General features: G+C 35.0%; 1 protein-coding gene across 1 annotated transcript in view; it reads right to left on the reverse strand.

Annotated features, from left to right (window-relative positions):
• Nucleotides 1-26,935, reverse strand: part of KIF14 (kinesin family member 14) — a 52,778-nt gene that overhangs the window by 20,282 nt on the left and 5,561 nt on the right. Inside the window, exons 3-21 of the mRNA XM_059413056.1 lie at nucleotides 26,642-26,896; nucleotides 25,917-26,004; nucleotides 24,146-24,244; nucleotides 22,859-22,911; nucleotides 22,018-22,048; nucleotides 21,470-21,577; nucleotides 20,414-20,530; nucleotides 19,820-19,935; nucleotides 18,229-18,401; nucleotides 16,984-17,131; nucleotides 16,657-16,720; nucleotides 13,843-14,027; nucleotides 10,141-10,243; nucleotides 9,048-9,208; nucleotides 6,843-6,990; nucleotides 6,188-6,340; nucleotides 4,422-4,548; nucleotides 1,475-1,568; nucleotides 772-904 (exon numbers count right to left, since the gene is read on the reverse strand). Of these exons, the coding sequence (XP_059269039.1) occupies nucleotides 772-904; nucleotides 1,475-1,568; nucleotides 4,422-4,548; nucleotides 6,188-6,340; nucleotides 6,843-6,990; nucleotides 9,048-9,208; nucleotides 10,141-10,243; nucleotides 13,843-14,027; nucleotides 16,657-16,720; nucleotides 16,984-17,131; nucleotides 18,229-18,401; nucleotides 19,820-19,935; nucleotides 20,414-20,530; nucleotides 21,470-21,577; nucleotides 22,018-22,048; nucleotides 22,859-22,911; nucleotides 24,146-24,244; nucleotides 25,917-26,004; nucleotides 26,642-26,896 (2,356 nt within the window). The remainder of the gene's footprint in view (nucleotides 1-771; nucleotides 905-1,474; nucleotides 1,569-4,421; nucleotides 4,549-6,187; nucleotides 6,341-6,842; nucleotides 6,991-9,047; nucleotides 9,209-10,140; nucleotides 10,244-13,842; nucleotides 14,028-16,656; nucleotides 16,721-16,983; nucleotides 17,132-18,228; nucleotides 18,402-19,819; nucleotides 19,936-20,413; nucleotides 20,531-21,469; nucleotides 21,578-22,017; nucleotides 22,049-22,858; nucleotides 22,912-24,145; nucleotides 24,245-25,916; nucleotides 26,005-26,641; nucleotides 26,897-26,935) is intronic.

A 26,935-nucleotide genomic window follows, 5' to 3' on the forward strand; every position in this document is an offset into this window, starting at 1 on the left:
AATCCTCAGTAGAAAAATAAAAGAATACTCTGACAACATTAAGATTCAATCACTCCCTGGTTGAATATATGAATCATGATAATAACCTGAATTTTAAGTATTTAGAGTAATACTAATTAAAGTTCAAGCAAAATACTATACATATAGAACTTGATTCAAAAATAGTATAGTTATATAGAAAAATAGTCGAAGAATATTTCAACAGTTGAAAGTAGGCTCTAGGACAGTAACGGAGGTAACTCATCTACCATATTTTAATGTATATGACAAGGCAAGAATGATCAAATGACTTCAGTACCGTGCTTTTGTAAGATATTAAAAACCAATATGTGCCGGGATATTTTTAGTCCTATTAAAATAGAAAACAACTGATAATATCAAAAAGCACAGCAATGGGAAAATATAATTATGTAAAAATATACATTATAGGCATTAAAGATAATGACAAATGATGCAAAGTGCTTTATGTCTATCCAATTTTTTCTTCTCTTAAGCTTAAATGCAAAATTTTGAAAACACACAAGTGTAACTGTGGACAGATTCAGCACTAAATTTCTCTATTACAGGTATACCTATATTAAAATGAATTATATAAAACCCCATCTATTATAGGCAAAAGTAAAGTAAACATACATAATTGTTACTATTGGTTGGTTTGGGTAATGTAAATTGCCTTTTCCTTTATTTGCCAAAGTTTCTTTACTAAGAACACATCACTTGTATATTTTTTTATTTCAAAAATTTTACAAAGGTTTTAATAATATTCCAAACCTCATAAAGTTCTTTCATTGCTGCAAGCTTAGATTCAAACTTTTCCAGACTCCAGAAAGTTGAGATCCCTAGTTGTAGGTTACGAACCCGAACATAAGTGTCAGAATTACTTCCTTTATCTGATACATCATGTCTGAAAGAAAGATCAAAGAAAAATGCTTATCCTAAAACATACATACCCATTTATAAGAGTTTTCTGAATTAAAACAACTTCCATAAAAATTCAGTCCACTGATAAATCTTCCATTGTTAAGCATTTTTATTATAGTAAAAAAATCATGACTAATATATACTATATAAAAATAACTTGTTATATAGGAATTTTAAAAATCATATTCTAATTAGGTAAATTTCTTTCCAAACATGTAATATTAGTAAGTTTGTAACTCAAAAGAAAATCAGTAAAGTCCTAAAACACCTAAAATTATTGTTTATAAAATATACTTATATTAACAAATAAGTATTTTATAAACATACTTAGTGTATTTAGTATGGTATGCTAATTATTGAAAGTCTTTTACTCCCGAGTGAGCTCTGAAAGGGGAGTCCAAATGTGTCACTGGGAATTCTGATACTGATCTCTCCTAGAAAGATCATATAGATACTATGTCTTTGCAGAAACTAAATTTAGAAAGCAATCCTATGAAGGTCAGTTAGTTTAAAACAAAGAACTACTTTATAATTAGGCTAAGAAATTGCTCACCTGCTAAAAACATAACATTTTTTAAATTTGTGGCTGATGGCATTGGCTTCCTGAATCATCATTGAGAGTTTCATGGAGCTCCAATTTGTCTGAACTAGTAGAAAACACACAGAGATGATCAAAAAACACCTATGAGCCCTGACTTATATCACTAGGCAGAACTCCTGAAAAAAAAATTGATTTTAAATAAATAGTTTTAACTATTACAGAAAGTAAGGGCAATGTTTGAGTAACTTTTCCTCAAGCCTGAACTAAAGTATTCTTCACAGCAAATGATGTCTTTCACCTCTGGAGACACAGAAAAAAACTGAAAGTGATACAGAAAGTTGATACAGAAAAGATTTCATAAGAGAGGAAATGCCAAAGACAATGCTTTGTCTTCTAATATCTTTAAAGATTTTTTTTCTGATTTATTAATTTTTTTTAAAGGAGTCATCCATCATCCAACCCAATGTGTACATTAAGATACTGGTTCTCAATTTTTTTTTTTTTTAAAGATTATTTATTTATTTATTTCACAAAGAGTGAGATCACAAGCAGGCAGAGAGAGAGATAGGGAAGCAGACTCCCTGCTGAGCAGATAGCCTAATGCGGGGCTTGATCCCAGAACCCTAAGATCATGACCTGAGCCAAAGGCAGAGGCTTAACCCACTGAGCCACCCAAGCACCCCTCTGATTTTTTTTTTTAATTTATAATTTGTTTAAACTATTGGGTAAAGCATACTACAGCCTTACTTATATAAAACCACAATCTTTCTTTATTTTGCCTCAAAATTTAAACATATATTTCAGGATATCAGAACAAAAAAGGGAAATAGTGTAGGCCACAATTCCATTTTCCTAATTTAAAATTAAGATCTTATCATATTTTCTTTATCACCCAAACTTATCACCAATCTTCCATTAGAACACTTTTTTGAAAGGATAAAATTCATTATATGCATGGTAAAAAAGTCAGATATTCATTGCAAGTTCTTATTTTTAGGCTCTAAGAAGAATAAAAAGATGTATTAGTCAATGTACTTATTTACTTCTCCCAACAGATATAACAAGCATTAATAGTTTCAAATGTATTTCAAAATAGAAGCTATAGAAAATATACAACACAACTACCAGGTAATTCTTGCTAAAAAATTGAATCTGAATCTGATAGGCCTGAAGAAATAGCCACCATTGTGTAGGGAATATAGGGGCAGAGGAACCTGTTAAGCAACACCATAGAGATACAAGAGCAAGATCCAGAATGTAGGAAACTATAGGACAAATTAACTGATTTTTTCAAAAAGCAAATTACAAGGAGAAAGAGACAAGAAAAGCAAATTTATGGGTTAAGAGACTTAAAAAGGGGCACCTGGGTGGCTCAGTCCATTAAGCATCCCACTCTTGGTTTTGGCTCAGGCCATGATCTCATGGGTCATGGATCTGTCGCTTTGGGCTCTGCACTCAGCAGGGAGTCTGCTTGGGCATTCTGTCCCTCTGTCCCTCCCACTACTCACATGTGCTCTTGCTATCTCTTTAAAATAAATAAATAAATAAATAAATCTATCTTTTTTTAAATGGGGGTGCCTCGCTGGCTCAGCAGGTAGAGCATGTGACTCTTGATCTCAGGGTTGGGAGTTTAAGCCCCACTTTGGACGTGGAGACTACTTAATAAAAATGAAAAATAAATGTAAATAAAAGAGACCTGGGGCACGAGGGTGACTTAGGCGGTTAAGAATGTCTGACTCTTGATTTTGGCTCGGGTTGTGATCTCAGAGGCCTGAGATTGAGCCATGAGTCAAGCTCTGGTTTAGCTCAGAGTCTGCTTGAGATTCTCTCTCTCCCTCTGCTCCATCCCCCACACCAGCTCACGCATTCTCCCTCTCTAAAAAGAAAAATAAATAAATCTTAAAAAATAATAAAAATAGAATAAGACTTATAAGGCATATCTACCAAACACAATGTGTGAGGATCATGTTTGTATCTTGATTCAAACCAACAAGATATTAAAAAAAAATTATGACACAATCCAGGAAATTTGAATGTAGACTAGAAATCTAATGAGTAGAAGAAATTATTATTAATATTTTTAGGTTTGCTAACAATATCATGGTTATGCTTAAAGAGTGACAAAGAAAGAGAGAAGAAAGTCCTTATCTAATGCAGAGATATATAGTGAAGTATTTACAAATCAAATGGAATGATGTCTTGGAGTTGCTTCACAACAGTCCAGGGAGGCAGGCGGGCTAAGTACAACCAGAACAAGACCAAACATGTGTTAGAAATTGCTGAAGTTGGATGATAAATATATGAGTCTGTTGTAGCAATCTCTCTACTTTTATAAATTGTTCAAAATTTTCCATAATGAGAAAAAGTCATTGAAAACATGCCATGTTCCATACAGCAATGTAGAAGTATACACAAAAAATAAGATTCAAGTGAAAAAGAAGAGGAAGTACCCAATGCCCAGTCTAGATGTAAGACCTAAAAAATTAGAATAAGAGACTGCATTTTTAGGGGCACCTGGGTGGCTCAGTCATTAAGCATCTGCCTTTGGCTCAGGTTATGATCCCTGGGTCTTGAGATCGAGCCCCACATCGGGCTCTCTGCTCAGTGGAAAGCCTGCTTCTCCCTCTCCCTCTGCTTATGTTCCCTCTCTCACTGTCTCTCTCTGTCAAATAAATAAAATCTTAAAAAAAATATTTTTTTTTAAAAAAGAGATTGCACTTTTAAAAACACGTTACACATTAAAATATCACTTGAAATTTTATTTACTATTTGCTTATGTAACTAAATATTCTAAAAACTAAAAATTCTGCAAATTTATTTAGATCCAAAAAAGCAACATCCAAAATAAATCATTTTTAATATACAAAGACAACCAACTCTAACATTTTAGCAATTACATCATATGAAATAACACACGTAAAACTTTAGAAAATGCCCACTAAAATCATTATATACTCACTTAAAAAAGTTTTATCTCTATTACTTTGATTTTGCTGCAGTATTTGTACTTCTTTAGCAATTTTTTGCTTCTCAGTTTCTAAAGCTTCCAGAATTCTTGCATGGCGGATGCTATGATCTTCTAAAGCCTAATTGATAGTCATTCACATAGACCCATACATGAAAATACACAAAGAGAGAAATTATAATTGATAACATAACACAGCATAATTGAATTTCATTTTACAGTATGTTTTATTAAGTATATATGTTTTATAGGTTTTATTAAGCATAAAAGGCCTTTAAAAAGTGATTTATAAAATATCTGTATAAAATTTGACTCCATAACAAAATCATTAGAATTTTTTATGACATAAATTAATCTTATTCTTCCCATTGATAGGAAGTAAAAAAACCTTTTGGGGAAAAAAAAAAAAAGAAAAAACTGCTCAGAAGAGCCCACATTCAAGAACATTTGATGACCAAATAAAGTTAAATTTAAAAGATACCACAAAAACCTTATTTGCCACAAATACTTTATAACAGCCCATTAATAATTACTGTTTTCAAGATTTAAACAGTTGTTTGTGTTTTTTTCTAAAATTCTCAGGTGGTTCACTAGCTACTTTGTGTCCTAGAAATGACTAGTCACACATTATCACTGTATTATAGTACCAGAACTTTTGGGTTACTAGAGGTGTTTTCTTCTACCAACACTCTCATTATATAACTTGGAAAAAAAGAAAAAGAAAATTGCTCCTTCAAGGACAAATTTTGAGGTTAAGATGTAAGGAATCAAAGCAGAGATGGAAAACCATGCTGCTCAAACTTTAGTATTTGTCAAAATTCCATGCAAAACTTGTTAGAATAGATCTGGGCCTCACCTCTAGAGTTTCTAATTTTAGGAGTTCTGGGGTCTACAACACATTTCTAACAGTAATGCTGATGTTGCTGGACTAAAGACCGTATTTTAACAACCACTAACATAAGGAGAAAGAATACTCCAAATGGTTGATAAAAAGGGTACTCAAGATATTAAAATACTGACAGTCTGGTTTTATACCGCAGTCCTCAGAACTTGATTAATATGAGTCAGCCCTGAAGATGTCTCTGCCCTCACTCAGATGATAAAAGCTTCAGGGCCTGAGCTCATATGACTGGGGTTATGAACGCCCTCCTGTGAGTTCTCTTAGGAGTCACTCAGGCGAGTAGACTGCTGGTCACACTTTCCATGGATGAATAATGCTTCATTCTGACATGAGGATACAATCCAGTGTAAGAGCTGTGCCTTCCTTCCTTCTACACATTGAACCCTAGCACTATTTCATTCATTTACATTATTTGGGCTGATGGATCACAGGACAATTGTGGAGGCATAAAAAGGGAAAGCTGTATGGAACCAGCTCAAAATAAGAGCTCTGTGTCTTTCAAAATGTTTGTGTGATGATGTGTGAGCAGAGCTGTGAGCATTACCAGGTTGTAAGCTTTCAGGCAAGAAGAGCCCTTTTCATTAAAAAAAAAGAAGAAGAAGAAGCGGGGCTCTGTAGCTCAGAGATTAGAGCACTGGTCTTGTAAAAAAAAAAAAAAAAAAAAAAAAAAAAAAAAGCTCAAAACCACCCCACCCCCCCAAAAGAGAAAAAAAAAAAGAAGAAAAAGTAGAGCCCTTTTCATCAGGAGACCCAGATTCAGCCATCTCCTCTTAGGTACCGTGAGTTCATTTAAAAAAAAAAAAAATTTTTTTCCAGCTGTTGCTCAGAACAGAGCCAACTACTTACAAAATGAAATTACCTGTTTTGCAGCCAAAGTCTCCATTTCTAATCGCTTTTTGTTGACATAGATTTCCTGCTCAAGTTGCTGTTTTGCCTTTTCTAATTCCTCAATTTTGTCATTAGCCTTCTGGTTATTTATTTCCTGCATTTTCTTCCTTTGAGCCTCTTCCTTCTTTAAAGAACAATAAAAAAAAGTAATGGGCAAAAACACATAATTTTTTTTCAAAAACAATATAAAAAATGTACAAGAGTCCATTTCTTTAATCAATGTATAAGAAATTGACTCATCAATAGAAAAGTTGCCCTGTATTTTTTCTATCTCATTCAGCTTTATTAATCTAACCTAAAATAAGTATCACCAGTCAAACCTTCTAGAGCACTCTCCTCTAAAATGGGCTGTGGGAATGCAAGATGACCAAGAAACCAGAGAGAGAGCCACGGGCTCAAGTAGGTAGAAGATAGAAGCTTCTCTATTTTTCTTCTTCCAACAGCTATTTGTCTACTACTAACTTGCTTCCTGAAGTAAAATTAAAGAAGGCTGAGACTCACTTGGCTTTGACTCTCTAGTCTTTGATATTCCTTCAGTTTCCTTCTAGGGATATACTCAATTTTATAGGCAATATATCACTTAGGGTACACAAGCAGAGAAAGAAAAAAACAGTTCTGCCATTTACCAGTTCTGCTTCCAATGTTTTTATTTTGCTTTCATATGCAGCTTTTTGAGAAGAAAGCTCTTGTTGAGCCATTTTTTTTGCAATTTGGATTCCTTGCATCATTTCTTCCTTTGCTCTCAATTGTGCCTCTTTTATTTCTGCTTCAAGTCTACAAAGTAGCAAAAGAGTCACAGGACACACAGTCAAGAATCCTTTATATACCATAGTAGTTATATAAAAATATGATGCCATAGTGAACGTTGAAGTAAACATTATAGTTGACATTAGTAAACATATAGTTGACATTGTAGTAAACAATATAGTTGGCATTATAGAAAACACAAAATAAAGGTTTTTTGTTTTGTTTTGTTAGGTTTTTGAGAGAGAGCGAGAGAACACACGCACGCATGCGCAGTGTGGTAGCGGCTGAGGGAGAGAGTGAGAGAAAATGTCAAGCAGACTCCGACTGAGCCAGAGCCCAACACGGGGCTCAGTCTCATAATCCTGAGGTCATAACCTGAGCTAAAATCAAGAGTTGGATACTTAACCAATTAAGCCACCCAGATGTCCCCCAAATAAGGGTATTTTATGATTAACAATAATTAGAGCAAAAATTATATTTCATATATCAATAACTTTTAATTCACATTTAGGTCACAGGTTAGGGAAAACATTGAAATAATTCTAAAAATGTTATGAGAGCTAATAAAATAGGTTGTATATTTTCAACCATCTATAATAATTTGACATTTGGTAAGTTAAAACATTAAATTAGCTTTGTCATCTTTCAATATACAAGGGAAAAGCATCAAGGAGTATAAAAAACTGAAAGCTGCTTTCTTCTCAATAAAATCAATGTTCTAGAGGCACCTGAGTGGCTCAGTCAGTTAAGCATCACTTTGGCTCAGATCATGATCCCAGGGTCCTGGAATGGAACCCCACGCCAGGCTCCCAGCTCAGTGGGGAGCCTGCTTCTCCTTCTTGCTTGTTTTCTCTCTTGCTGTCTCTGTCTCTCTCTCTCTCAAATAAATTTTAAAAATCCTTAAAAAAAATAAAATCAAGGCTTTAGCAACTACATTGTATAGAAATTTCCATTCTCAATTTCACTGAAAAAAGAATTATCAAAAGAAGGAAGGCTAACGGTAACCAGGGCCTGGCGGGTAGGATAACAAGACCAGGGATTATGGGGAGTCACAGCTGAATGGCAACAGAGTTTCAGTTTGGGAAGATAAAAAAGTTCTGGAGTTGAATAGTTTGATGGTTGTACACACTGTCAATATACTTAATATCCTTGAGATGTTTATTTTAAAGTGGTTAAAATAGTGAATTTTATGTTACAGATATTGTACCATAATTTTTTTTAAAAAAACACCAGAAGCAAGTTCAGAATTTTTAAAAGATAAAATAGGATTAGCCCAGTCCATACTAGTTATTCTGATTCCTCATCCCTTCATACTCTTTGGTCGTCAAGTGTGGTTGGTTCTTTCTCCGTAATACTCTCTCCGACCTAACCACGCTGTGCTTCCACTTCAACAATCTCTGACTGGCATTTGCAAGCTATACTTGCTCCACCTCTCTTCTGTTCTCCGGACTTGGGTCATGGTGAGCTCAAAAACTGTGATTTTGTCAGGTCTCTCTCTTGTCTGCCTAAAATTTTTAATGATTCTGTATCCTTTAAGATAAAGTCCTAACTCTTTACATATACTTTACCAATTAATTGGTAATGATATTGCTTAAATCAGAAATCCTACAATATTGCATGAGCTAAAAATGGGGCAAAGAAAACAAAAAGTATTCACACCCCTGTTCTGCTGGCTAACTGCTAACAGCTTCTTGGGACTCCATTCCAGGGGATGTCTTCTTGTCCCTTAGAAAACTTTGCTGATTCCTGGTCGGGCCTACGAGTCACCCCTCACTCCATAAACAGTACATACTGCAGGACTCTGTCATGGCACTCTGGTACAACCGTGTGTCAGCCCCACGAGATGATAAATTCCTCCAGTATAGTAGCTAAATTTCAGTTATTCTTTGTATTCCTAGTATAGTGACAGATACATAATATCAGCTCAATTAATGTCTGCTGAATGAATGAATGTACCAAGAGAAAAGATCACATCACTAGACACTAGCACCCAAAGAATTAACTGGCGGAGACTAGCACGATATGGTTAACTCTTGTAGACCTCTCTCATATTCTTACTATTTCATATCAACAAGAATACTTACTGTGATCTCTGTGCAATGAGCAACTCATTTTTTGCAAATTCAAAGTCTTTTGGACCCTCGCTTATAAGAGTATCTCTACCGGATGGTCTTTTTCCTTTCTGGACTTCTACTGGATGATTAAATCTAAAATAATGATCTCCACCAAGAATCACCCGATCACCCTAAAGCACACAAAAAATGTACTACTTGAGGTGAGTCTGAATCAAAAACTTCCATGGGACAAATAATTAAGCTCAGTAATTCAATACAGTCTAATATCAGTAAAAATAAACATTAAAAATCATAGAAACTAACATTTATTAAATATTTTCTATATGTCAATCACTGTGTTAAACACTATATATATACGTGATCTCATTTATATCTCACAACAACCCAGTGAGATAAGACTATTATCTAGATTTTAGGAATGAGGAAGTTAAAGAGCACAGAGCTTGATAATAAAAATAGGCATTCACTGAGCGTACAATTTGCAGACATTGTGTTAAGAACTATAGACAGATTATTTTATTTAATCCTCCCCTCCCCCGAAAGGTAGGATATGTATGAAGTGACCAACAGTCTTGGTTTGCCTATAACAGACTCATTTTTGCCTGTTCTCCCAATGTAATTTTTTTTAAGTTTTATTTATTTATGTAATCTCTACACCCAGCATGGGGCTCAAACTCAAGACCCCAAGATCAAGAGTTACATGTTTTTCCAACTGAGCCAGCCAGGTGCCCTTCTCCCAATATAATTATTACAAATGCTCTCAACAGTATCCTGACTTCAGTGATATACAATCACCCTAATTAAATAACTTTTTTCAAAAGTCACATAGCAAATAACGAGGATGCTTTTCGAGCTCTTTACTGGACACATAATGGTGCTGTCAGTGGTCAGCTCTTCAGGTACTAGTTTACAGTGATATAACTTTTGTCTTTGCATGAATGAAGGTAATTAATGAATTAATAGAAAAGAGAATTTTACAACTGTATAGTCTTTAATCTAGTTCACTACCTTATCTTACAGAGGAGAAAATTGAGACTCACATAAATTAAACAACTTGCCCAAAGTCAAACAATTTGTTAGATTTTAGCACTGGCTAACTTACATGATGTAATACTGTGGATTCCAAAATGTGTTTTCCATTTATATATGTCTTTGCTTCTCCAACTGGGATGATACTCACTATTCCATCAAAATTTTTTATAGTACTGTTAAGATAAGAAGTACATTGTTATAATTACAGCATAAATGAAAAAGAAAAAGGCAATACAAAATAATCCTGCTGGGATTATTCCCTTGCTGTTAAGATTCATATCAATTTGTGACAAAAATAACTTAAAATTCTTTTATTTTCCTCCAACTACATTTTGAAGTTTTGGCAAAAAAAGCCTGAGCAATTCCATCCTATCAGTGGTGGGAAGGATTTTCATTGTATGTAATTTAACTTTAACTACTAAAAAAAAAAAAAAAAAACCTTCTCCTCAAAAATAAAGTAAAATGAAATGAATTCAAGGAAAAAACATTAGAATATTGACAATGGTTACCTATGAATGAAACACTTTTAAGTGTTTTATTTTTTAATTTCTGGTTTTATGTATGAGTTTTAAAGATGAAGAGAAAAACAAACATTTTCCTCTCATGAAAAGTAGGGTTATACAGAAGAAGGAAAAGCATGGAGATTAAAAACACACTCCTTAGTCGTCTAATTAGCTAGACCCTGACACTATGAAAATCAGCTATAAATGCTACATATTCCTTAAAGTCTTTTTATTTCAAGAATAGGAAAGACACTCCAAAGTCCAATTCATCTTTAGATTAACTTAACAGAGAGAGAAAAAGCTACAGAAAAAGCTGAGTTCCAACCCAAAACCTCTAGCTGTTGATTAGGCTCCAAGATCTATAATTAAAGAGTAACGGTTCAGTTGTGGCACCTAGAGAAAACAATCTGGAAAGAATAGCTCACCCCTTGCCAGTATGTCCCTCCCACCAGTGTTTTAACCAGGTAAAGGTTTCAACAGGATCTACTTGTTCCGATTCCTTCTCTCTCCTAGCTCTATCAAAACTCCTTGGCCTGGCATTCTGAAACCTCCACAATATGGCTTCACCACCAACATTCTTTATCCATGACTATTTCCTTGTGAGAACAACATCTTACTCTTAATTCAGTACCTTGAATTTGCCTTGACATCAGCTTCTCTCTTTTGAGCCTTTTCTCCAACATAGGAAGAATGTTATCTCTCTTATCCTTCAATGCCCATCTTAAATGCTGGAAGCTTATCTTTTTGGCTCAAGCTAGAGGTGAGTTTTACTTCTAAGCATTAAGAATGCAAGTCCTGTGGCTCTGGGTGGCTCAGTAGTTAAGTGTCTGCCTTTTGCTCAGGTCATGATCCCAGCGTCCTGGGATCGAGCCCCAAGTCAGGCTCCCTGCTCAGCCTGCTCTTCCCCTCTGCCTCTGCTTCCCCTACTTGTGCTCTCTCTTTCTGTCAAATAAATAAATAAAATCTTTTAAAAAAATGAATAAAATCTTTAAAAAATAGAATGCCAAGTCCCACGTAACATTAATATACATTGATAGGTACTGAAGTTCTTTTCTTCATTAAGCCCCCATGTGCCAGATAGGTCCCGGCAACAAAGACAGACATGAAACCAAGGCTCACAAAGTTCATGGTGTAGTGAGTAAGACAACAGTGATGAGTGTACTAAAAGGGGAAATACAGAGTGCCAGGCAAGTAGGGGACTTCCTACTCCCCTACTGGACTCCTAACACTTTGGGATTATGTCACGTATCTTTGACACTGGTGTAAATAGTACTACAAATTTGTTATAGAAAATTGTTAACTAATAGAACAAAAGGACCTGAAGAAGAAAGAGATATACATACCAGATATAAAGACATTATAAAACTCAAATAATTAAGACTACAAAGTACTAGTGAGAAGAAAAAGACTCTTTTGGGAAATTTTTTGTATGAACAATTCAGATCACAAAAGAAGCTATTTAATATATGATACTAGCAGAATTACTTATTCACATGAGAAATAAATGAATTCAGACCCCTATTTCACACCAAACAAAAAATTCCAGACTACTTAAAAGCTCAAATATGAAAACAAAACTTTAAAACATCTAGAAGAAAAGTTAAAAGAACATCTCTATGACCTCAGTGCGGAAAGGATTTCTTAAAAAAGACCACAACTGTTGTAATGGAAAAGGACTCATGCTATGTACTACAATAAAACAAAGAGCTTCGATCCATCATAAGGCACTAAAAGAGAGTGAAAAGAAGCCACACATTGGAAAAAAGATTCTTACAATACATAAAACAAAGAGCTGGCAATCAGAATATATAGAGATCTCTTATACATTACTAAGAAAAGCCAAGTAATCCAACTGAAACATGGATAAAATACATGAACAGTCAAGTCCTAGAAGAGCAAACTAAAATAACCAATAAATACATGAAGAGATTATTCATCAAAGAAATGCAAAATGAATCTGCAATGAGATACCATATCATGTTCTCTAGACTGGCATAAATTAAAGTCTGCCAGTACCAAGTTTTGACAAGGATATGGAGTAATAGATACTCTCAATGCCAGTGGAAGTAAAAATTCATAATCATTTTGGAAAACAATGTGAAATTACCAAGTAAAGTTGAATAAGAACATATCCTACAATCTAATATCTCAGGTAGTTTTAGATATAATTTAAGAGTGTTTCCTAGGGGCACCTGGGTGGCTCAGTGGGTTAAGCCTCTGCCTTCGGCTCAGGTCATGATCTCAAGGTCCTGGGATTGAGCCCCACATGGGGCTCTCTGCTCAGCAGGGAGCCTGCTTCCTCCTCTCTCTGCCTGCCTCTCTGCCTACTTATGTTCTCTGTCAAATAAATAAACAAAATCTTTTTTAAAAAAAAGTGTTTCCCAAGCTTTAAAAAGTATTATTGTTTATATATTGTTAATAATAAATACATTGTTATAGCATAATTAGAAAATCATAATATTTATATAGCAGATTGGGATAAATAGAAAGGCTGTGTCTTTCTAGTCTGGTAGGTTAGGCCTCCTAAGTTCTTATGGCTAAAACTTAAGGACTCATATCTCAGTTTATCATCTGGGAAACTCACTCCAGAGAAAGTCTTCACATTTGTACCAAGAGATATGTGTAAGAATATGCATAGCAATATTATGATACCAAAAAATTAAAAACAACCCATATATCTATCAACAAAAGAGAAAGATAGTAATAGTATAAAAGGTAAATAAATGTACACAATAAGATACTTCACAGCAGGGGTGCCTGGGTGGCTCAGTGGGTTAAGCCTCTGCCTTCAGCTCAGGTCATGATCCCAGGGGCTTAGGATCGAGCCCTGCATCAGGTCTCTGCTTAGCAGGGAGCCTGCTTCCTCCTCTCTCTCTATCTCTTTCTGCCTGCTTCTCTACCTACTTGTGATCTCTGTCAAATAAATAAGTAAAATCTTAAAAAAAAAAAAATTCTAGAGTATTTGCCAAAAAAAGTTGTGACATTTAAAAAATAAAATAAAATAAAATAAATGATCCCTCAACCAACAGATCAGATACACCAAAACAGAAATACCATTACACTAATCCTCATATTGATAGTAATTAACCCATCTTCCTTACAAGACACTCAGAATGTCTGCTTTTCCTGGCTACAAGATGCATTTGAAAGATAACACCAAAGAATCAGTACAAATGAATGCCTCATGTGAAGGAAACCATACTCATCAAGATATGGAAGCCTACTAAAAAAATGAACAGGAGCCTTTTTTTTCTAGAAGAATAACATACCAATGATCATCAGCAATCAGTACCCCAGATAATTGAATGTCATGGCTTGAGTTTGGTTTATACTTTCCCACTGTTGTCGTTCCTTCTTTTATCATATATAACAGCATCTCTGATAATTGAGGGTCTTCATTGAGATTGACGAGGTTTGGCAAATGGTTGTCCATTTGAAATGTAATTCCTGCTTTCTAGTGGAAGTCAGAAAATAAATTAACATTAACAAAAGGCAGCAAATTACTAAATCCACCTAAAATAAGTGGTCTATGTTAAACATTAATATTGCTGTACGTGAAGTCTCAGTAAAGGTTTCTTAGAATCTCTCTTTCATGGTTCCCCCGTGACTGTTACCATCACACATCTTAGACTTTCAGAGTTATGTTGGCCTTTTTTTGACCTTCACCATGCTGAGCCCTCTCATGCATCAATCTGTCACCCTCAAATGTACCTTTTCTTACTGACTGATTGTCTTTAGAATGGATCAGTTCCTTTTGTTGCATCTTTGCTGTCCTCGCCTTAGTTCAGATCCTTATTACCTCATACTTGAACTACTGCAGCAGCTGCCTGATTGCCCTGTCAACAATTTCTCTTGTTTTCAGTTCATCTTACATCCTATGCTAAATCAATTCTCCTGAAAGGGTATTCTCAAAATGTCAACACCCCAGTCAAACATTCTCAATCACTTCCCACTTCCTACAAGATAAAAGTCAAATTACTTAGCCTGAAAATCAATAAACTAACCATAATATATCCTTCCCATTTTATCTCCTTATGACCACATACAAACTGCTGCTCCAATAAAACTGATCCACACACCTTCTTCTGAGCATACCTTCAACTTTTGTACCTTTACTCTCATACAATTTTCCTTTCCTAGAATGCACTCTTCCTTTTTTCTACCTAACAAAATCTTACCCAGGCTTCAAAGCCAAATTTTCAAAACTCAAATCAAGCCTCTTCTATGAAGCTGGACTCACCTTCTCAAGGAATATTCTCCCCTTCCTCCCAATTCTTACAGTTCTTTGCCTACCAGTCATTTGAAATATTTTGTTTACAGCCAATACCTTTGCCCTTGACCCATACTCTCCAATCTCTTTTAGAACCTCATTCCATTAAGGAGTTTTGATTCCTATAAAAAAGTTCAAGTGTCTTCCCTCCTTTAAAGAAACAAAACCAAAATGAACAAACAAAACTTCTCCAGGATCTCACAGCCCCTTTCTCTGACTTCTCACTCAAGGTTTTCAGTGTTTACCTGTATAGCCCTATCTCCTTAGTCACTCCTCAACCCATTATTATCTGGCTTCTTTCACCACTACAGTGACTTCATGATTTTACAGTGCAATGCACCCATCTCAGAAACCTGGGCATCATTCTTGACTTTTCCATTTTTTCAGCATACACACACATCCAAAACACACTCTGAGTCTATGAATTGTACCTCCTTTCTATCTTTTGAACCCAACTCCTCCACTAGCCATTCACACTGCCACTGCCTTACTTGAGCTCTCACCACTTCTTACCTTCACCATGGTAACAGACTCCTAGATGAATAACCTTCCCAGCCAGCATGAGTCTTTCCTCCCTCAAATCCACCATTACCAGAAGACCCTATTTAAAACAGAAGTCTGCTCATGTCACTTCCTTTCCATTCAAACACTTCACTGGCTCCCAGTCACCTAAATTCAATGTCATGATCTGAATCTTGCATTACTCTCCAGCCCAATCTCTGCCACCAGCATTAATATACAAGTTCTGAATTCTGTGGACATCCAAGCTATGTTGTCCTTCCATGTTTCTGAACATGGGATTCCTTGCTTAGAAATCTTGACTTTGCGGGGCACCTGGGTGGCTCAATGGGTTAAGCCTCTGCCTTCGGCTCAGGTCATGGTCTCAGGGTCCTGGGATCAAGGCCTGCATCAGGCTCTCTGCTCAGCAGGGAGCCTGCTTCCCCTTCTCTCTCTGCCTGCTGCTATGCCTACTTCTGATCTCTTTGTCAAATAAATAATATCTTTAAAAACATAAAAAATAGGGGCACCTGAGTGGCTCAGTGGGTTAAAGCCTCTGCCTTCGGCTCAGGTCATGATCCCAGGTTCCTGGGATCGAGTCCCGCATTGGGCTGTCTGCTCAGCGGGGAGCCTGCTTCTCCCTCTCTCTCTGCCTGCCTCTCTGCCTACTTGTGATCTCTCTCTCTGTCAAATAAATAAATAAAATCTTTAAAAAAAAAAAAACAAAAAATAAAAAAAAAAAGAAATCTTGACTTTGGTAGCCTAACAAAATCTTGCTTAGTTGTCCTTTTCTTTTTGAAGTCCCCCTTAACAACCACCCTCATCAAAGTTAATTACTCCCTCCAGTCTCCTGCTTCTCTTCCTTTTACATGCTTTTCATTGCCTTAGGTTGAACCGTATGACACTGCCAGTGTTCATTTCTTACCTAAAAAATGGCAGTATCATATGGTTCAACCTAGTCAGATCACACTGCCTTTCAGTCACCTATTTACATTGTAAATATTCCTTTAAATTACATGCTCTTTGAGGGCCAAAACTACATTTTATTCACGTTGGCCTCCCCCAGGCCTGGCACAGAAAAAAACATTTAACCGAAGTGAACAGAATTAGATGGTTTATATTTTAATTTTCCAACATAATTATGGGCTCTAAGTATATCAGGGTCTTGATCTCAGCACTTTCTTATACTATTTCTCTTTATGGTATTGCTTGCCATATAGAGTCAGTATGCAATGAATATTTGAGAAATTCCATTTCCATATTTACTGTCATCTTCATTTAATTTTCAAATCAGTTTAGAAAGTTGAAATGATACCTGTAATGCCTTTGTTTCTTGAAGTTTTCTTCTTTCAGCTTGTTCAAATTTTTCTTTCCATGCTCTTTCCAAAGACAAACAGAATAATACAGTTAAAAATATCCAGATGCATAAGATTGAGAATTAAAGATAATAAATAAAGATTAAGAAACTACTTAGGAATATTTAAAATATGATGGTCTGGGATGGACTCCTCTATTCATACAGAAAGTATGAAAACAGAGCCACAGATCCTTCCTAAAGTCCTCCCTCTCCACCAATCCCAGCACCACCCATCCAATGATTTCAGGTAACACACAGACATCTAAAATATTGGCTATATTCCACCTTTGCATTTCTGCTATGTCTCTCTCCTGTTGGTGCAGTTTCATTCTTAAGGATGTTATTTCTTGCCGGCATAGCCTATATCGTTCAGGGTCAATATTCCGACTGTTCCTTTGAGCAGCTTTTAGCTTTTCAATTTCTGCTTTCAATTCTAAATATGTAAAAAGGTGCATGATTAATAACATTTGATATATAATCACTACCACAGTAGGTTTAATCCTCCAATTTTCTTATTTCAAGTTTTAAATATTACTAAATAAAATAGAATATTTACGGAAATCAATTTTATTTTACTTACATTACGTATACATTTCTACTTAGCCTTAACCTGAAAAAGTGCTCCCATCTTAATGAATTTCCCCCCTTATAAGTAGTATGGCCATATCATGTATGGTCCAAAGAGGGACACTTTTGAGAAGCACATTGTTAATCACACTAATGCAGGAGACATGAACCAGGATTGTCCCAAGGCAAACCTTACTCATAAAGACGTGTTGGATAAAAATCAAAGATTTTTCAAGCTGGAGTTCAGAATACTTATTTTTAATGAATGTAGTAGCCCTATTTGTGAAAGAGGGAATCCAAAAGGGAGACAATGGACCATGGTAACAGTAAATTCATTCTTCTCTGGTCTGCTCCTCTGAAGTAACCATTCATCCTCTGCAGCTCAAAAGGGCCAGAGGACAAAGGACTATGAAAAGATGGTAACTCCACATAAGCAAAGAGAAAACTGCACAAACCAAGGTTCCGTGCAGGTGCTCAAGTTCATCCTAAGCAGGATTCCCGGGGGATACAGAAAAAGTAGCACTGAGCATAAATGAAATTAGGCCTATGCTAGAAACTCAAGCCTTTAGATCACTATCCTTTAGATCAATGAACTAAGCAATAGTAGAGCTGATAAACAGAATGACAATGGAGGAAAGGTTGTAGGAGGAAAAGTAATAAATCATGGTATTATTCTGCTGCACACATCTATGACTCAGTCTGTAAGATTATTTTTCTATGTTCGCTCTTTCCCCTTTACCCACTCTCTATTTTCTTTTTCTGTTTGTTTTCCCCTTCCTAATTCTATTTCCCATCGTCCTTCCACCTCTCTTCCACCATCATTGTAGAATGAGGTCTTGCGTCTATTATAAGTAGGTATGAAAGAAAAATCTTTAGTTTTCTTAAATTGCATATTTTCATGACTGAAACAATATTTGAGATTTAGCTGTTATAAAATAATTAAATGTTTAGAGATATCTTCACCTCTAATTAACTTAGCATTCATATCTTCATTTACTTTGGCAATATTGACTATCATACGGGCTTGGCTGGCATATCTCAGTGTGCTTAAAGTTTCTTCAATGTTGTTGGCAGCGGGACTGACAGTAGCGATCATTGCAGTTTTTGAATTTCCACCCAAACTTTCTTTTAACAGCCTTCAAGGAAAATAAATCATAATTAGACTTTGTTTCTACAACCTAATAGCAGTACTTATGTAGAAAGAACAAAACAAACTAATAGCATATATAATACAGTATTATATTTTTCACTCATATACCATTCAGGACTTTTATTTGTTTATTTTTAAAGTAACCTCTACACCCAGTGTGGGGCTCGAACTCACGATCCTGAGATCAGGAGTCACATGCTCTATGGACTGAGCCCACCATGAGCACTACCATTCAGAACTTTTGTGGTATTTGTAGTTATTTTTAGATCTCATGAACATTGTTTTCTCGTATACTTTTTATATTGTTTCATGAAACAGTAACTGGGGAAAAGATTTAAATTATGGTTAACCGTCAAATATTTAGTGAGATACCACTTCCCACTTCCCAGACTAGACTGTGAGCTATACTTCAGGAAAGAAAGTATGTGTATTGGCCATCTCTGTATTTCCAATGCTGCCACAACCTTTAGGAACAAGTGTTCAATAAATACTGAAAATGATGAATGGGCATATAAACAAAATTGTTGTTTTCTACTATATGCAAAAGCCTTCTTTTAGAGGAAAAAAAAGATAGTATGAGACTAAATCACTTTTCTTTATTAATGCAGAATGAATTTCACTATTCTTAGTTTCCAAAAGGCACCAAAAAAAAAAAAATCAGATTTTCCCTTAAATGTTTTCAGGTGACAACTACATTCCTATAAACCAATTATAAAGACACACAGCAGTCTGGGGGCCTGGGTGACTCAGTCGGTTAACCATCGACTCTTGATTTGGCTCTGGTCATGATCTCAGGGTCCTGAGATCAAGCCCTGCATCGGGGCTGTCAAGTAGAGAGGCAGCCCTTATCAGAGTTATATATCAATGCTTATCACAATTGGATATTAAATCTATACAGATGCAATTTGAATGTAATGTATCTCATTAATGAAAACATACTCATTAACAAAATGTTTATTGAACACTTAAATGCTAGTCAGTGGGTACCACACAAAACAGTTTCACTTTTTACACACAGCAATATGTTTGGTGGTATCATATATGCTCAAACATGAAGCACTAAAAACAGTGAGGGTAGTACCAGCTGCTTATACTAATACAGCACATACTACGTGTTAACAGTTTTATAGTAATTATTTAATCTTCACTATAACCTTACAAGGGAGATATTGTTATTATACTCATTTTACAGGTGGAGAAACAGACTAGAACATTAAATGATTTGCCTGAAGTCGCAGAGCTTATAGGATGCAGAACCAAGATTCAATCCGCATAGTCTGGTCTTGGGAGTCACACGGCTAACCACTTCTCGGTCCCAAGGCTACATGAAGTCAGTCTATCATTCTTTTCCCCAGAGTGTTCACTATGTTTTATACAATTCTTTGTATTTCCAAAGATACTTGCCATGTAAGAACAGATTCACGGTAAGGAATAAATACTCTCTTTCGGTTTGCTTGTTCAGAAAGAGCCGATATGACCTTTCCCAGCACGAGCAAAGACTTATTAATACTCCCACCTTCCTGTGTACAAGAAAAAACATCTAATTTAAAATAACTGCTCAGCAATCCATTCATTTCACAAAATACATTCCTTCCCTCATATAATTACTAAGTCAATATTTTCTTCCATAAACTACCAACTTCCTTACAATTCAAAATTTACTAATTTTCTTTGAAAAGCAAACACGACCACAAAAGTAAAGATCTCTCTTTAAACCACAGCAGTGTCGTCTATAAACTGCAGATAGACAGTTTTTGTTTTTGTTTGTTGTTGTTAAGTATATTTAGTTTGCAAACTCCTACAAATAATGCCCTGGGGAATTAAAAGTTAATTAAGTTTCATTAAAATGAGAAAAGCCTCTTATATATTTTTTAAAGATTGTATTTATTCGAGTAATCTCTACACCCAGCGTCAGTTTGAGCTCACAACTTTGAGAACAAGAGTCACATGCTCCACTGACTGAGCCAGCCAGGTGCCCCAGAAAAGCCTCATATTTACCTTCAGTCGATCTCCGCTAGTTTGAGCTGTGGAGCAGCGCTCACTGCCCGCCAGATCTATCAGGTTTATCCGACTCATTATTCTGTGATCATGTTCTTCCCCTTCCACAGATTCTGTCTGTAGCAAGACATTAAAATAATAGGTCATAAGTTCTTCCATGACTTGCTATCAATGTAAGTCTTGAAATGAAAGGTTAGACAAGATTACAAACCACTCATTTATTTTTGAAACTGTCCTCTCACAAAAGTGTGATCATTAATAACTTATAATAAACATTCAAGAATACGTGGAGCAATGCCTGCATTATGCCAAAATAAATGACTTTAAAGAGATAAAAACTCACAACTACCTAATTATATTGACAAAACAACCATAAATAGAGCAAAAGCTTAATGTACAAAGGTGTTATTTATCACAGCATGAAAAAAGCAAGGTGTTTATTTATTTATTTAAGTAATCTCTCCACCCAACCCAGGACTTGAACTCATGACCCCAAGATCAAGAATCACATGCTCTTCTGACTGAGCCAGCCAGGCATCCCAAAGGAGCAAAGCACTCAAAAGCAACATAAATGTCCAACAGCAGAGAAACTGGAATCGTTTGTGGAATATTATACAGCTATGAAAAATTACAGTTGATAAAGAATTTTAATGGCATAAAATTATTGAAGATTTTGTAAATTTGTTTAAGAGTGATTGTAAAACAACTAAAATATTATATATTAAAATATTGAGAGGGGCTTTATTTGAATAGTGGAACCTATGGCTTAAATTTTAAAAATCTCTGACTTTCTGATACATTTTTCCAAATACCGTATAAATACCATGTATTATAAACATATTATATCATACATTAATATTCTTATCATATTAATATCAGATATCATAAATTAATAATTATACATTATTGATTTTTCAAACAGTAAAATAAAAATACTGCCATCTATACAAAAGTCATTCTGTTATTATATATACTAAAATCCAATTATGTTATATATTTATATTACCATACTCTTACTTTTGATTTAAAGAATAAAATAATCAATAAAAAGAATACCTTGGTCTGGGTCATTACCAGGGTGAAAACCGAATGCGATCGGGAGCTTTTATCATTCATACCAGTAGCAGCAGTTGCCCTTTGTTTATTTCCCAATTCTAGCCAACTCTTAGAAGAAAGAAGAGAGGGAGGTCAGAACAGCAAACTAAAATTTATTGGAACAAATTAAGAAACAACAAAATTAAGTAAGTGCATTTGGCAACATATACACACTTTATAAACTGTTTATAAAATGAAATTAATAAATGTTTGTAATTTAATAATTTGTATTCCCATTTTCAACTCTGCCTCCAACACAAATACTTAAATCAGGAAATTACACCTTTAAAAGACTATTTCAATAACACTAAGCTGCTATGATAGTCAATTTTTATTTTTACTTCAGAAGAGTAATTCCTCTGATTGAAGTTTAACAAACAAAATCAGCTCATAATGAATTAACAAGATTTACTTATGCAAGTAGCAGTTAAGGAGAAATATTCTTATGAATACTTATGATTATGATCTTTCTATGTAACGGAAAGAAGATAAAATACAATCAATCTTACCTGGATGTCAGAGTAAGAACTGACAACATTCCTATTTTAAAAAGGAAAAAGACAAAATTGTTTTTACTGATAATTACCTTCTTATTCTCATTAAATAATAATAATGTTTAAATTACGTAATTACTTTCTGAAGACCACAATTGAATAATTCATAGATATTATTATACTGGCTCTCACACAATCTTTCACTGTTTCCATTCTTAAAGGATAGCAAATGTTTTAATTTTACCAAAAAGTATGGTTTTTATTAATGAAGCAGTTTAGCTCTTAATATTATAATATTCAAGTCTAAATCGTGAGACCAAAACCTATACTTGGCATACGTGGGGGAGGGTATGCTAGTATGTATAGGTTGCGACATAATCCCAAAATTATTGAATGGAGCCGAATCCATACCTATGCAATTTCCCTTTTCTTTAAGAAGGCATCTGGGGTGTTGAAAGATAAAGTAAATGACTCTTAGCATGTCTCACACTCTCAACACTAAACTCATCTTAGCACCTTCTCCCCTCTTCAGCTTAAAGTAATAGAAAAAGCAGCTAGAAAGGGAAGGCTTAACTTAATGGGGAAAGGGGATAAGGGGAGAAAAATCAAATATCTCACACACAGTATAACTAACACTCCATGCCAGGCACTTTACAGGTGCTGCAAAAGATATGAACAAACACAAAAACAAGCAGCTAATGCTGTAGCTGGAAAGAGAGGAAAAATTAAAGGAATAATATTAAGGGTGAATGTTAAATAGTTATCCAGTGTTTCAAAGTCGGGAAGGCAAATGAGAACAACATTTGTTCTATTCATGACTTGTCTCCTCCTTGTTTTCACTGAACCAAACACTTACATTGACAGAGCTTCGACATACGGCCCAGAGACAGGATGCTCCCTTACTCTCAGCTAATAGAAGCAAACATTAGCATTATTAAGGGCATAACAAATATTTCATATAAAACACAATTTTAAATGGTCTTTTCTTGTGTATGTGGAGTTTAAGGCAAAGAGATTTGCCTTTACTTGACCCAGAGATAAATATAAAGGTTCTCACAAACACAAATCTGTAAGGCATAAAGATACTGCTTCAGTATCACAAACTATTAACAAGATGCCACAGTTCACTGTAGCATCAAATATCTTACGAGTTCTTTATTCTTAAGACCTGCAGTAGCTATTATCTCTATGCTCTTAAATATCTCTTTAAAATAAAATACATTCAGCAAATTTCAGTTAATTTTTTTCCAGGTTTACATTATGTTTTAAACTTTGTAACCAGAAATTTAAAATACATTTAAGTCAAAGAAGAAAAGCCAAGTTTAAGATTCTTGATGTTACCAACAGCATAGCCACAATGACTTTGAATGACTTGACTTTGAAAGTCAAGTGACCTCTTTTGATTTTACTTTCTTGCTCTCCAAGGTCCTTTTCAAAATTAAAAATTTTTACATTCTTTTAAAGAAAGGACTTTATTTATTTATTTGAGAAAGAGAGCATGCGCAAGATAGAGGGTGAGGTGCAAAGGCAGAGAGAGTCTCCAGCAGACTCTGCTCTGCAGAGCTCAGAGCCCAATGAAGGGCTCAATCCCAAGAGATCCATTGAGATCATGACCTGAATCAAAATCAAGAGTTGGAGGCTTAATCAACTGAGCCATCCAGGTACTCCTCAAATTTTATATTTTGATAGCAGTTTTTAAAAAAAAATTATGTATTTGTGGAACTTATTATTTCACAGAAAATATAATGTACAAGATACCAATTTACTAAATAACCCAATAAGATACATATTCTATAATAACAAAACAATTTTTAAACTTCTACTGCTTTTTGGCTTTAGGGATTTAGTGTTTGATTTAAGGGGTCTAACGAAATCTTGAAACACATATTTTATCTTAAATTTTGATACAATATTTGTTTTAAAAGAGGCTAAATTTAATAATGAATTTAATTCCTATTAGCAACAATGTTTAGTTTATTTACTATTTATTTACTCATTTAGACTGTAGATCCCAAGCATTTGCTACCATATAATAGCAATTTTAGTAAAAATGCAAGCCATATAGATCATGTTGAGTACTAGTATAACCATATGCATTTATAAAAGCAAATTAAAAACAGGTCATAAATTGTTTTAATCTTACTGGTTGCTTTCTCTGCCCGTTTTCTCCTTTACAAACCAGAAGGTCATGAATTTTTTCATTATACACTTCAAAAAAGCTCATTTCAAGGTGGTAGCTGACCTAGTAGGACAAATAGAAACACAACATGCAACTTATTTTAAAAATCCTTGCATTTTTTGCAAATTATGTAACAGATAAGGTTCTAGGATCCAGAATATATAAAGGACACTTACAACCCAACAGCAAAAAGACAAACAACCCAATTTAAAAACAGGCAAAGGACTTGAATTGACATTTCTCCAAAGAAAATAAGCTCTACTTACTAAGATCTCTCAAATGTTCAATCCTACAGTCACTACCTGAATCTAGACCCTGTCATGCCTTCCTTACAGTTTACAAGTCCCACAACTGGTCTCTTTGCATCCAGTTTTACTTCTTTCAATCCATTTTCAACACTGCAGCCAGAGCTATCTTTTTTTTTTTTTTTTTTTGAAGAGCAAAGGTGATCATTTGATTTCCCTGCTTAAAATCCTTCCTTCCATAGCTTTCTAAATTCCTAGATGCAGGGGTCATAAAGTCATTCACAAGCTGAGTTTTGCCTGCCTCTCTTATCACCCTCCACTCTCAAATTCCATGCTTAAAGCAAAGTAAACAATTTATAGATTCCCAAAGGCTCCCTACTTTCTTCCTTTCAAAGCTTTGCACATGCTGCTCCCACTGCCTGGAATGTCCTTCCGCCTCTTCACCAAGCTAGTAACTGCTCTGTTTCCTTCAAAAATAAGCTCAGTTGTCCCTCATTGAAGAACACGTGGCTTCCTCTAGTCTTAAATATTCTCAAAGCACACTGTTCTTACACTATTATAGTATTTGCTTTCATTTATTTAGCATTAAGTTGATTGTGCTTGGCTATTTACTGACTCATTTTTCCATTATACTCTCTTAAATACAGAAACTGGGACTTTTAACTACATATTCCCAAATCTTGCACAGCATTTCTCCAATTTCCCTTATCATAAGAATCACTAGGTATAGTGTAGTAAGAAAACTATAAATTCCCAGCTGTAGCCCAGATCAACTAAATCAGAATCTCCTAAAGAGATTTTCTTAGCACATGTACACACACACATACACACAAATGTGCACACACATGCGTGTGCACACACACACACACATATACTATCACACATGATCAAACACATAAGTGAAAATCTGCCCCTGACACATTCCTGGTAATTCTTATGATGAAGCAAATTTGGGGAAAAATGATCTAATGGAATGCTCGGCAAACAGCCGATATCCAGTAAATACTGGCTGCATGTATGAATGAATAAGAAAAAAGGGAAGCTAGTACCAATTTTCAGGTGTAGGGCAGTGTAAAGAGCATGGTATTTGAAGCTGAATCTGGGTTTAAACTCCAGCTTCACTACTCTCTGCTTTATGTTGTTCTGAAGTTTCTACCTACTGTCCTTAGTTGAGTCTGTGTATCTGCCTGACTACAAACATGTAATGGTACATAACTGCCACATTATAAGCCACTACACATACATAAAAGTAATATAGCTGAAAAAGCTAGAGAAGACAGAAGAGATGATCCTTCTATCACTGCCCATCGAGGGGAATTCATTCCAAAGTTTTAAATCTCCAACCTCTCTTCCATACCACTGTTTCAAAAGAGATTGAGTTAGAACTTAAAATTGCATCTTTCATTATTTCCTTAGAGGTGATGACTCTGATTTTAATTTGATTTGACTGTTTCCTAGTCTAACATGAAGGCTTACAAAAGAGAACGCACCTCCTGAGTTTGTTTTTTGGCTACTTGAGCAAAAAGGTCTTCACAAAACCTTGGAATTATTCCTGGTTCTTCACTAAGTCCCATCATCCTGGAAAATACATAATAAATGGCAGGGGTGAATAGGGATAAAACTAATTAGTGTTTTTTAAAAATTCTTCTGGGGAAATGGGTTGGGGAATGAATGGGAAACAAGCTAATTAAACCACATTATAAATATCTAATAACCTAGTCTCTGAAGTCAGATCTTCCTGAGTTCAAATCTTGATCTCACCACTTATTAGCTCTGTGACCTTAAACAAGGTACGTAACCCCAGAAAACCTCAAATTTCCTCTTCTATAAAATGCAAATAAATAAGAGGTATCTAATTCAGAGAGTTGTGAGAAAGTACAAGCAGAGCCTTTAATATACATATACCATTTATTAGTTTACTACTTTTAATTCTCACAATCATATTTACAAAATAACCTCTCCAGATTTGGGTTTACACAAGACATATGTACAGTAAAATGGGCCAATGGCACTTACAAAGTAAATAGTGTCTCCTGCATAAGCTGAAGCTCAGAGGTTACATACATGCCCAAGTTTGCAGAACCAGTATACCAAATGGATGAGATTTGAGCCCAGACCTGTGTAGTTTCAAAACTACATTCTTTCTATCAACACTACACTGTTTCTCACCAAAGAGTTTGACATTTTCAATAACTGTACTTGGAAAAATACTTACGTATATGATTTTCCTGAGCCAGTCTGACCATAAGCGAACAGACAGGTATTATAGCCTTCAAAGGCGCGTTCTAGGAGGGGTACAGCTAGCATCTCATAAACAGTTGTCTGGCTAGCATAGTTGGGATGACATTCATCAAAAGACCAGAATGTAAGATCATAAATAAAATTATAAACTTGTTTCATGTCAGGATGTTCCACAACTATTTCTTCCCCATTCATGAAGACCACCTGGGATGCCTTTTCAACCTTCTCTCTTTATGAAGAAGCACAAAGAAAAATATTAAGTTACTGT

This window comes from Mustela nigripes, chromosome 10, assembly GCF_022355385.1.
Source record: "Mustela nigripes isolate SB6536 chromosome 10, MUSNIG.SB6536, whole genome shotgun sequence".
NCBI lineage: Eukaryota > Metazoa > Chordata > Mammalia > Carnivora > Mustelidae > Mustela > Mustela nigripes.